The sequence below is a fragment of the Oncorhynchus mykiss genome, chromosome 3, assembly GCF_013265735.2.
Source record: "Oncorhynchus mykiss isolate Arlee chromosome 3, USDA_OmykA_1.1, whole genome shotgun sequence".
Classification (NCBI taxonomy): Eukaryota; Metazoa; Chordata; class Actinopteri; order Salmoniformes; family Salmonidae; genus Oncorhynchus; species Oncorhynchus mykiss.
Genome location: NC_048567.1, coordinates 57,671,860 through 57,685,215, shown reverse-complemented (window position 1 = coordinate 57,685,215; position 13,356 = coordinate 57,671,860). Strand labels below are relative to the sequence as shown.

The following is a 13,356-nucleotide window of genomic DNA, read 5'->3' as shown; positions in this document are numbered from 1 at the left end:
GCCAGGGGCACACTCCAACATAATTTACAAACAAAGCATTTGTGTTTAGTGACCCAGCCATATCAGATGCAGTAGGGATGACCAGGGATTTTCTCTTTAAGTGAGTGAATTAGACCATTTTCCTTTCCTGCTAAGCATTCATAATGTAACGAGTACTTTTGGGTGTCAGGGAAAATGTATGGAGTAGAAAGTACATTATTTTATTTTGGAATGTGGTGGAGTAAAAGTAAAAGTAGTCAAAAATATAAATAGTAAAGTACAGATACCCCAAAAAACTACTTAAGTAATACTTTAGTCTTTTTACTTAAGTACTTTACACCACTGCATCTAGGTTCAAAAGACTTCTTAACAGCTTCTACCCCCAAGCCATAAGACTGCTGAACAGCTTCTACCCCCAAGCCATAAGACTGCTGAACAGCTTCTACCCCCAAGCCATAAGACTGCTGAACAGCTTCTACCCCCAAGCCATAAGACTGCTGAACAGCTTCTACCCCCAAGCCATAAGACTGCTGAACAGCTTCTACCCCCAAGCCATAAGACTGCTGAACAGCTAATCAAATGGCTACCCGGAGTGTTTGCATTGACCCCCCCCCCCCTTTTTTTTCCGCTGCTGCTATTCACTGTTTATTATCTATGCGTAGTTACTTTACCCCTACCTATATGTACATACTGCCTCAATTACCTCGACTAACCTGTACCCTCACACATGGACTCTGTACCGGTACCCCCTGTATATCATTATTGATATTTTATTGATACTTTTTTTTTTACTTTAGTTTATTTAGTAAATATTTTCCTAACTCTTATTTTTCTTAACTGCATTGCTGGTTAAGGGCTTGTAAGTAAGCATTTCACGGTAAGGTCTACACCTGTTGTATTCGGCGTATGTGACAAAGAGGATTTGATTTGAACATCACAGGCCAGTGAGGCCACACGGCTGCCCCCCTCAAGCTCTCCTTTCTCTAAATGCTCAGCATAATGTAGTCCACTCCCAGCTGGGTGATGCATGGCGGTCATTAGCCCCTGATCCCCAAGACACGTCTGCCCAAAGCTGATATCTGCATTTCCTTTCCAGCCATTGCCCCCCTTTCCCCTACACTACCATAACATACAGACACCTACTGTTATAACTTACTATATGGCAAAGAGAGGTGAGGTCCTAGTCTTATTACAGTGCCCTAAAGACAATTAAGAGCACCAGAGGAACAGTGCCCCTCCCTACCTCAGCTCAGGTATAGGTGATGCATCATACTGACTGGTGGTCAAAGATCAGTCAGATTTGGGGTTTGCTGAAACTGAGTTTCTTAGGAGTGATTGGTTGGATTAGGCCTGTTGTTTGATGGAGACGGATGATGGCAGTGAAAAGCCAGCTGGAGGGAGGGAGAGGGAGAGAGGGAGAGGGAGAGGGAGAGAGGGAGAGGGTGTATGTTGTGAGAGGGAGAGGGTGTATGTTGTGAGAGGGAGAGGGTGTATGTTGTGAGAGGGTGTATGTTGTGAGAGTGTTGGCTGATAAGGCCCATCATGCAGGCTGTGTTTAGGGCCAGTTGCCATGGGCACCCCAAGATGTGTCCGATCTTCATCGGGCGTTGTGTAGCCATGTCCTGAGTTCGTTTCCTGGACACAACTCTCTTTCTCTTACACACACATGGTCTAACATTTAAAATTGTGCTTCTCACACAAAGTTTCCTGCCTGATATTATTTAATGAACACCTTCCAAGAATCTGAAGTGGAATAATGAGTCCTTTCTATTAAAAAAAAACATTTTCAAATAACATTCTCCCATCCTCCCTACATAGTCTCCCTTCAGCCCCCTCAATCTTACTGTTTAACACGGTATATGGATGCCCTAGCCAAGCTGTAACTGTCACCAAACGGACAATGTACCGTTTGAGACGTCAATGTCTTCAAATAAATAATTGAACTCAACCACTTCCCTGAATCAACAGAGCTGGAACTGAAAACAATGTTACTTTTCCATACTGTATGTTTATTTGAATATTAAAGTGAATTTCCTCTGCCTCTTAGCAGCCAGTCACTGACTTCAAATCAGTCAAAGAAAATAAACACAGGTTCTCTGATAGACATCCGTTCTTCATGTCACATGTTGCTATGGAGCCAGCCTTACCTTTAACCCCAAATCCCCTATCAATAAAACATGTATCATTTTACCATCTGCCCCTGAGGGAGGGGTGTGAAGAGAAGAGCACACACACACACACAGTCTCTCTCTCTCGCACGCACACACACTTAATACTTCCTTTCAGAGGTGGTATGGTTGTTTCGTGCTCTGCTGTAAGCCCGTAATCCTTCTGTCGCCATGGCGAGCCCATGCCTCAGGAGGAGTCAGCACCGCCGACTAAACCTGGGGCTGTGAACTTTGAACTGGTCTTGGATCAGCCTTAATACGTTGGCCTATTAACCTGTTGTGTGTGTGGATTTGGACTAGGATCTGACTAACCACACAGGCTTATTAACCTGGCTGGTTCATGCTGTGTGTGTGTGTAATAATAGTCATAGGTCAGTCTAAATACACAATTGGAACAGTTTAACCTCTCAAATGGGGCTAAACTGCTGTGGTTGAATGGATGTGCAGTACTATTGACGTCTAAAAAAGGCCTCTCTCCCTCTATTTCTCCTCAGCTTGGTGTTAACAAATTGCACGCTAGCTACCGAAATCTTTCCTCCATTCACCGGTAGCCTTAGGCCGGTCAGACTGTTGCTTTGCTTCCCATGGTGCAGTGCAGCACAGGCCAAGACGGGACGGGGCCGTTCGTTCGTTGTGTGTAGAAGTTGGCATGGTGCTGTGTAGTTAGGACCCCAGCCAACTTATTCTGCTGGAATTTCCTGTCTGAATGGAACCCCCTCCTACTCCTCTCCTTCTTTCCCTCCCACCCTAGCCCCCTCCTCTCCTCCTCCCCCTCTTCCCCTAGCTCCCTCCCTCTCTCATACCCCTCTCCGCTAGCGTCCTCCCTCATTTTCTCAGAGAGCGAGACAGAAAAGCTGTTTTAATTACCCTGTCCAGGCTAGGTCTCTCTCTCTCTCTCTCTCTCTCTCTCTCTCTCTCTCTCTCTCTCTCTCTCTCTCTCTCTCTCTGTCTCTCTCTCTCTCTCTCTCTCTCTCTCTCTCTCTCTCTCTCTCTCTCTCTCTCTCTCTCTCTCTCTCTCTCTCTCTCTCTCTCTCTCTCTCTCTCTCTCTCTCTCTCTCTCTCTCTCTCTCTCTCTCTCTCTCTCTCTCTCTCTCTCTCAATATTATTATCACTAAGTACTTCCTTAGAGGATGAGCCCCTGTGCGTTCCAAATGGCACCCTATTCCTTATATATAGTGCACTACTTTTGACCAAAGACCTATGGGTTCTAGGTCAAAAACCGTGCACCATATAGAGAATCGGGTGCCGTTTGGGATGCAGACCCTCTTCACTTCAATGTAGAGCCCTGATCTGATCCTTGCTACTGCTGGCTGTGTCTGGACATGAAAAGTGAATGTTTTCCCTTTGCTCTGAGCATCACAGACAAAAAACACACACCAGTGCCCTTTGTTAATAACACATGTCTCTGTCTTTCGGGTGAGATCACACCCGACCACAACAAGAATAAAGGTTGTTGTCTGGATGTTTGACACATCTGAGAAGATTATTACGGGGGATGGAATCCAATAATATTTTTAAAGACATTTAAGCAAATGTAATGATGAGGGAACATCTACAGGTGTTGAGAGCACACAGATATGTAAATGAACACAAACAAAGTTACCACAGTTTAAGAAGCATGTTCCCATGAGGTGGGTGGATCAACTCCACTAAGCGATCAACTCGATCCACAGAGATGAAAGTAACTGCCTTGAAGTGACAAGGAGCTGCTTCACGGACACTAACTGGAATCTGATGAGAACATCCTGAATGTAACTAAACCTTTCTGCACTGGAGGCTCACATTTACATTTGAGTCATTTAGCGGACGGTCTTAAGACCGCGAGGTGGGACAACAACAAATCAAATACATTTTTATTTGTAACAGGTGTAGTAGACCTTACCGTGAAATTAGTCGAGGTAATTTGTACATGTAGGTAAAGTGACCATGCATAGATAATAAACAGCGAGTAGCAGCAGTGTAAAAACAAAGGGAGGGTCAATGTAAATAGTCTGGGTGGCCATTTGATTAATTGTTCAGCAGTCTTATGGCTTGGGGATAGACGCTGTTAAGGAGCTTCCTGGACGTGATTTGGCGCTCCTGTAACGCTTGCCGTGCGGCAGCAGAGAAAAGTCTATGACTTGGGTGACTGGAGTCTTTGACCATTTTTTGGGCCTTCCTCATAGTAAGGTGGGGGTTGAGGGGGGGTGCTGTGGGATTATTTCAGATACTCTTTGAAGAGGTAGGGTTTCAGGTGTTTTCGGAAGATGGGCAGGGACTCTACTGGCCTAGCTTCAGGAGGAAAATAGGATCCCTTCTATCCATTCAAATAGTTATACAGTGCCTTGCGAAAGTATTCGGCCCCCTTGAACTTTGCGACCTTTTGCCACATTTCAGGCTTCAAACATAAAGATATAAAACTGTATTTTTTTGTGAAGAATCAACAACAAGTGGGACACAATCATGAAGTGGAACGACATTTATTGGATATTTCAAACTTTTTTAACAAATCAAAAACTGAAACATTGGGCGTGCAAAATTATTCAGCCCATTTACTTTCAGTGCAGCAAACTCTCTCCAGAAGTTCAGTGAGGATCTCTGAATGATCCAATGTTGACCTAAATGACTAATGATGAAAAATACAATCCACCTGTGTGTAATCAAGTCTCCATATAAATGCACCTGCACTGTGATAGTCTCAGAGGTCCGTTAAAAGCGCAGAGAGCATCATGAAGAACAAGGAACACACCAGGCAGGTCCGAGATACTGTTGTGAAGAAGTTTAAAGCCGGATTTGGATACAAAAAGATTTCCCAAGCTTTAAACATCCCAAGGAGCACTGTGCAAGCGATAATATTGAAATGGAAGGAGTATCAGACCACTGCAAATCTACCAAGACCTGGCCGTCCCTCTAAAGTTTGAAATCCAATAAATGTCGTTCCACTTCATGATTGTGTCCCACTTGTTGTTGATTCTTCACAAAAAAATACAGTTTTATATCTTTATGTTTGAAGCCTGAAATGTGGCAAAAGGTCGCAAAGTTCAAGGGGGCCGAATACTTTCGCAAGGCACTGTATGTCTATGATTACATGCAGTGTTGTAAAGTCTACACTACTGTAGAGTCTACAGAGAGCAAAGTGAGAGGGTGTGTTCTAGACACTTTCAGCATTGTCCTGCCAGAGGAGAGTGAGAGTGTCAGGGTGCAAAAGTGTGTGAGGGAGGCTGGGGCAGTGTGTCCCTACATTGCTGTTCGCCCAGGGGGACAGCTGGCAGTCCAGTGCCTGTGGACCCTACCCTGTGCCATGTACCCAACCCCTGTACCTGCCTCTTGTTGTCCCTGTGGCCCAAGAAACAATGCAGCTGTCTGGGTGATGGAACAGGCCTACTCAGTCTATCCCCCTAGATCAGAACAGCTCCTCTCTCTCTGGGGCTCCTTACTTTGTCTAATAAGAGGAAGTTGTTCCTATTTTCTTGTTTTCAAGTTAGGTTATGCCAACTCCAGTAGACTCAGTACCACTGACCTCCTTGACTCAGACCCATTCCATATCACTCCATCCTCTTCAACAGCCCACTCTCCCTGTTTCGCATCCATAATTGTTGGGAGCCAGGAGACATGTTTGGATAAACGCTGGAACTTCTCTGCACAATCATCCCCCCATTAAGTTTTTACAGGGTGGCTTTTTGTTGCTTCCAACGTACAAGTTGACTTGTGTTTGAATGTGTCTTCTCTTTCATATAAAAGGAAGAGAGAGGCTCGTTGGCAGACATCCAAAGTAGAACAGTGTTTCCCAAACAAGGTCCTGCCCCCCCCCCCCCCCCCCCCCCCCCCCCGGGTGCAAATGTAGTTTTTTGTGTAGTGCTAGGGCAAAAACCAAAAGGACCGAGTTTGGGAGACCCTGGTGTTGAACGTTACAGAGACTGAGGTCCTGTAACGTGGAGGGCGAGGATGTTCAATTACACTGACCTGATGTCATGATGAACACTGTTTTGTTGCAGTTGTGCTACTTGGCAAGCTGTCAATGATGAAAACAAGAGGACATATACCTTCCCTTCTTCATGATTAATGCCACAACACTTGTAAACAATTCTATGCAAGTCAACCATTTCTAACAACAATCACAGTTGTGGGGACAGTGCATACCTGAAACCATGGATTTGTATGTCACAATAACCCACAAATTAGGGTACGGTACAACAGGCAATCATGAGAACAATAGGCTCAATCGTGAATAAGTACCAGTAATGTCTTGCTTTGTGTTTGCAGTTCCCAAAGAATAACATTCAAAACATTCCTGTTTGGCCTCCAGGCAGACAGAGTCGAGTTACAGTGGCATGTTTTCTCAGCCATGGCTTCAGGAGCCTCCATGAGTCTTTGTGCAGTAATGAAGCTAAGTACATATCAAACAGGAGGCTGCCAAGGAAGGTGCCATAATGCTCAGAGAAGAAAGTTGAAGAAAGTTTCCTGTCTTGTCTTCAAACACCACTGTTCGGAGGCAAAGCTCTGCGGTGGGCCTCAGTCCTTATAGCTTTAGTCATTTTCCTCTCAGGTGAGACATGAGGCCACAACAATCTCTGTCATTTGACTCAGTTTGTGCTCTGTTTGTGGGCTAAGCTTTGTAGTGTGGTGCCTGCCCATCAAAGTGACAGGGGGCTCTGCTGGGCTTTAGTGATGACCCAGGAATGCTGACTCTTGCAGGTAGAACTTCCCCTTGAAATCACACACACACAACCTCATTGCCTGCTTCCACATCCCCCTATCTCGTTCATCACCCTATCCCACACATGAGATAATGATCTGTGCCACCTAACCTCTGACCCCTGACCCCTATGGTCTCTGCTCCCCAGGTCATCTCTGACTCACTGGAGCGTGTGATGCTGCACAAAGAATCTTAATACAGAGATCCCAGAGACCAACCAGCCAACCCAAGAGAGCTGGCCGCTGCCTCTTTCTCCTTCTTCTCTTTCTCCCCCCTGCAATGCACACACACTAGCCTGGATTCAGTTATTAAAACGTATGCTTTCACTTATTTCCATTTGTGGAGTAGAATCAGGGCAATTGTTGGGGTGGCATGTGCTGCTGAATATCCACTCTTTGATTTTATTCAGCATACATTTAAAAGGGGAGGATGTTAAAGGAGGAGAAACTGAACTGGTTACAAAGTAGAAAGTGTACACAAAGACAGCTAGAGATGGAGCTAAAGAGGGTGTAAATAGGCTCAGACTCAGATGTATTCATCACACTAATTAAGGAATGTCTGTTGTTTTTAACTAGATGTCCCATGAGCTATGAACCTTTTTTATGGCAGGAAATTGTTGATTTGTGCATTTTTCTAGTCTTTCACACAAACACACTCATCGTGAAATAACTGTGTGTTTCATCCCTTTTACACATAGAGCGCTATTAAGGGACACAGTACCCGGGGCGAACGATTCAGACCAAACCATTTGTAATTTAAGGTTTCTGTTATTGGAACTGTAAAAAGGTACAGTTCCACGCCATGCTGTGGAGGTATGGAGCAGGAGTACATAATCCTTAGCTAGCTAGCTTGGTGAAATGCCTGCTGCTTCTCTTTTTTGACTCATTCCAGCTCAGGACAGCAAGTAAGTGCTCTCTCTCCTCTTACATGAACCACTACTAGTGTGTAGGGTAACAATGGTTTAGCTGCTGCTTGTAGCTGCTGCCTGTAAGGTGAGAACCTCCCTGCTATACTGGAGATGTTCATCTCAATGCTATTGTTCCGTGTTTATGTCCAGACTGAAGCACTCCTTCACATGGGCACCTCTACACACACACACACACACACACACACACACACACACACACACACACACACACACACACACACACACACACACACACACACACACACACACACACACACACACACACACGTGCACACACACACTTACACACACACTTACATACACACAGACACCAAGTTCAAAGGGCTGGATCACAGCAGGTGTTTGTCATCTCTCATGTTTGAGATGTAGGATTCCTCAGGACCACTCTTTATTTAGTCATTCTTCTTCATGTGTGATAGTGTCAATATTTGACACAAAACTTGATCAGCCAGCCCTCTGAAGTGGTTATGTTTGCTGCATTATAGCGTTTAGGTTTTTACCCTTTAAAATATTTCACTAGAAAGTCTTTTTATTGAGGTGGATTTCTTCTCTCCCTGCTTGCCCTGTCTCCTCCCTCTCTCGCTCTCTCTCTCTCTCTCTCTTCTTCATACAGGTCCTCACCATCTCTTCCCCACGTTTCACACACCGATCCCAATCGATATGCGTCACCACGAGGGGAGGTACCATTACGAGCCACATCCCCTCCACGCCATGCATGGGTAAGTAAGACTAATGTACTCAGTAATTCATAAAGCGGTGGTTTCAATTTAAGTTCATATTTGCACCAGTTGTGTTGCACAGGAGGGCAGAATGAAAGGGATTATGGCCAAGGCATCTTGCTCAGTGGTGCCAAAATTCTTATAGTCCCGTACCCCTTCATACATTCAACCTCCAGCTGCGTACCCCCTCTAGTAACAGGGTCAGCACACTCTCAAAATATATGTTTTTTGCCATCATTGTAAGCCTGCCACACACACACACTATACGATACATTTATTAAACATAAGAATGAGTGTGAGTTTTTGTCACAACCCGGCTCGTGGGAAGTGACAAAGAGCTCTTATAGGACCAGGGCACAAATAATAATATAATAATTATCAATAACTTTGTTCTTTATTTAACCATCTTACATATAAAACCTTTTGTTCATTGAAAATTGTGCCTAACTCACCACAGGTTAATGAGAAGGGTGTGCTTGAAAGGATGCACATAACTCTACAATGTTGGGTTGTATTGGAGAGAGTCTCAGTCTTAAATCATTTTCCACACACAGTCTGTGCCTGTATTTAGTTTTCATGCTAGTGAGGGCCGAGAATCCACTCTCACATAGGTACGTGGTTGTAAAGGCCATCAGTCTCTTAACAGCGTGATTTGCCAAGGCAGGATACTCTGAGCTCAGCCCAATCCAGAAATCAGGAACTGGCTTCTGATTCATTTCAATTTTCCCGGAACCATTGTTGCAATTTCGATGAGGCTCTCTTATTCAGATACCGGTAAGTGGACTGGAGGCAGGGCATGAAGGGATAACGAATCCTGTTGTTTGCGTCATCCATTCCGGGAATGTACCTGCGTAATTGCGCATCCAACTCACTCAGGTGCTTCGCTATATCACATTTAACATTGTCCGTAAGCTTGAGTTCATTTGCACCCAAAAAATCATACAATGATGGGAAGACCTGTGTGTTGTCCTTGTTAATGCAGACAGAGAAGAGCCCTGTAATCCTAGATTCAGAAGATTCAGGCGAGGAAAAACATCACCCAGATAGGCCAGTCGTGTGAGAAACTCGTCATCATGCAAGCGGTCAGACAAGTGAAAATTATGGTCAGTAAAGAAAACTTTAAGGTCGTCTCTCAATTTAAAAAAACGTGTCAGTACTTTGCACCTTGATAACCAGCAAACTTCTGTATGTTGTAAAAGCGTTACATGGTCGCTGCCCATATCATTGTATAGTGCAGAAAATACATGAGAGTTCAGGGGCCTTGCTTTAATAAAGTTAACCATTTTCACTGTAGTTTCCAAAACGTCTTTCAAGCTTTCAGGCATTCCTTTCCTTGGCAGCAAGAGCCTCTCGGTGGATGTTGCAGTGTACCCAAGTGGCGTCGGGAGCAACTGCTTGCACGTGCGTTACCACTCCACTATGTCATGGGTTTTGCGCCATCAGTACAGATACCAACATGAGCAGCAGCTAAATGCACTGTTTGAAAATGTGAAGAAAAAAATGTATTTGGCGTACCTCCGATGGTATTGCATACCCCAGTTTGGGAATACCTTATCTAGCTGAATTGTTGGGCACTGGCTTCTGTTTAAGTTTGTTAAACCTTATCTTTAATTAAATGAAAATGTACTTGAATGTTTTCTGGAGTGTGTCCTGTTCTTTACAAGAATGTGAATGAGCAGGTCAGTCAGTCATCACCCTGTAGTGATTTACCCTCGGTGGTCCCGCCATCTCTCCCTCCTTTCATCCGAGTCAGAGAGAGAGAAACCTTTCCAAACGGAGAGAGAGAAAGCCAGGTCCATATTAAAGACAGATGATACGGAGAGAGAGAAAGCCAGGTCCATATTAAAGACAGATGATACTGAGAGAGAGAAATGAGAAAATAAAGAACCAGTCGGTTTAGCACCAATACAACAGAATGTTAACATTTCCGTTCGTATCTCCCTTCCTTTCGTTTCATGGTGTGGGACTTGGAAAGCTCTGTAGTCCCGCTGGCATTGTGCGCTGAAACGCTAGGGAGCATTGCCAGAGAGACATCCTCTTCACATTAGAGGAGATCCACAGAGAGGGATTTGTCAGGCAGACAGACAGACAGGCAGACAGACAGACTGAGGCAGGCAGGCATGCAAGCTATCAAGAAAGAAAGATAGACAGAACTTTGGCCAAATTGGGTTTATTTTTGTCATTCAGGCTCCACCCAAACTGACACATTTCTATCCAGTCCACACCTTTTAATTTGTTGTCCGTCCCAGAAAAAGTTTGGTCTGCTTAACATTGCCAGCTCTCCTCTCCTTTCTCCGCTTATCTTAAAAAACACAAAGAGGTAGATGAAACAAATCAATAGGTTTGTGGGACTTCTATTTGCATTCCCAGATCTGATGGTGATGGTGATACATACATTGTTCCTGCAGTGGAAAAGCTATTCATCACTAGACAAACCAGGGAGGAGGACGAGTGGAGTTGAAAACAGAGTCCTTACTCCCACTGCCATGATTAATGTGATTTGATCTTGACAGTGCTCCCCTAATTCATCAATGCCCTGATCTAGCTGTCTGTTCCTCCGCCTGTGCCAAAATCACCCTAATTACATATACCTTGCTCTGCAAATTAAGTAGCGGTGTCATATGTCGGTGGTGTATGTTGCTTTGTTACCCGCACTGCAGTATGTCAGGGGTTCTGCTTCCTGTCTACCTGAACAAGACAGTTCCGCACTGAGACCCTTCATCACTGTTTGCTTGGAAAATAATGAGGGCATGGGTCATTTTGTCAGAGCTGTCAAATTTACAGCTATCGGACTATTCCTACTCTGGTAGAAGGGATGGATGCTGCCTTCATGCCTGTCTGGCAGCGCCTCAGAACAGAGCTAGCTATGGGACAGTTCCTTCTCTGTTTATAACTAGTTTCCATATACACTGAGTGAACAAAACATTAGGAGCACCTTCCTAATATTGAGTTGCAGCCCCATTTGCCCTCAAAACAGCCTCACTTCATTGGGGCATGGACTCCACAAGGTGTCAAGCGTTCCACATGGATGCTGGCCCATGTTGACTCCAAAGCCGCCCACAGTTGTGTCAAGTTGGCTGGGTGTCCTTTGGTGGTGGACCATTCTTGATACACACAGGAAACTGTTTAGCGTGAAATGTGCCTGGCACCTACTACCATACCCTTTTCAAAGGCACTTAAATATTTTGTCTTGCCCATTCACCCTCTGAATGGCACACATACACAAACCATGTCTCAAGGACTAAAAATCTTTCTTCAACCTGTCTCCTAGCCTTCATCTACACTGATTGAAGAGGATTTAACAAATGACGTCAATAAGGCATCATCGTTTTCACCTGGATTCAACTAGTCGGTCTATAGAATGGAAAGAACAAGAGAAACAAGAGCCAGAACCAGTTCCTAGGGAGGGATGCTGCATCAGTCAGTACCTGGCTAGATAGGCCTCTTGGTTACTCATGGATATGGCTAGATGCACCAAAGACATAAGAGTAAAATGCCTGGAGCATTTCGCTGGTCTGGACTAGGGGAATTTGGCGAAGTTCTTTGGAGAAAGATTGGGACATTTTGGGAAAGATGCATTCATCCCTCAACAGTACAGCGCTTGCTTGCTCTGAGACAGTGTAACAGTACAGAGCTTTGCTTTGAGACAGTGCTTATAATGTGCGGTGTAGGCCTAAAGTGGATTGTGGGAATGGGCATCCTCTGTGTGAACCCACAAGTCAGTGAAGAGGGAAGCCAGCCTCTTCTCTCTGCCAACATGTTGGAGGGGGTAATTAGTACCCAAAATCCAGCCTTCCGTTCCCAGAACATAAACGGCAACACAACGAGAGGAAGCAGAAAACAGATCCCCACTCATTCCAGATCAGCAGGACCGCTATTTATTCTTTTTGGGATTTGGATCCAAATTGCAGCATTGAACTGAACTGAATTCTGAAGGTTTTGTGAGGTGGAGCCGGAGAGCTGTGGCCTGCGCCACCCCTGTACGCAAACACATGCGGTCCAGCTTACCAGGCAACCAGTCTAGGCTTGGAATGTGTTGATTAAATGGACTTTCCAGATCAGATATTTGTTTTATTTGTAGTTTAAAGTACAGTTCCCGAGCGTGCGTTAGAAGGGAAGACGATCTTGAGCATGCTGATTGGTTAGCATTGGAAGATTGGGTTGATCCTGAGCATGTTGATAGGCTGTCAGTCCATTGACACTCAGTTTTTTAGGATGTTGGTTCTAGCCTTCACTCAGTACTAATGGGAGGATTTAAAGGTTCCTGTGAATTATTGTGAGGAATGCATTCATGAAAGGACAGAAGCAGCTATCAATCAAATGGTTTGAAAATGTCAAGATTTATCTGGCAAATTTAGATAATTTGGTTTGAAGAACTGCAGAAGTCACCAAGTTGAATCAGAATAAAAGATAAGTGTGTCTTTGCATACTAGCTACTGTCCCCACTAGGTTTCTAGGTCATCCTCATTCCTTTGTCTGCTGTACACAGAGTCCACTTGTTAAAGAATAGTATACCATCAAAGTTTGAGTCCAAATCCTCAGCATCCTGATGAAGAGTCCCAAAAACAACTAGGAGCTCACTGCAGCCCCATCCCCAGCCCCTGTGGGGTAACACAGCTTGCATCCCAAATGGCACCCGATCCCCTTTATAGTGCACTACTTTTGACCAGATCCCTATGGGCCCTTGTCAAAAGTAGTGCACTATATAGGGAATAGGGTGCCATTTGACACACAGACACAGTGATTTATCTCAATGGGAGTGGCTGCCCAGAAGTACAGACGAGAGTGTGTCACGTCGTAATTCATCTGCTGAGCCAGTAGGGAAAAACATGCCAGAGAGGCAAATACTAACTTGTTGGCGGTTCCAGACAGTCAGGCAAAGAAAGT

General features: G+C 44.7%; 1 protein-coding gene across 1 annotated transcript in view; it reads left to right on the top strand.

Annotated features, from left to right (window-relative positions):
* The window catches only part of LOC110520285 (zinc finger protein GLI2), a 102,778-nt gene that overhangs the window by 49,702 nt on the left and 39,720 nt on the right, over positions 1–13,356 (top strand). The window contains exon 3 of the mRNA XM_021597475.2: positions 8,364–8,469. Within this exon, the coding sequence (XP_021453150.2) occupies positions 8,364–8,469 (106 nt within the window). The remainder of the gene's footprint in view (positions 1–8,363; positions 8,470–13,356) is intronic.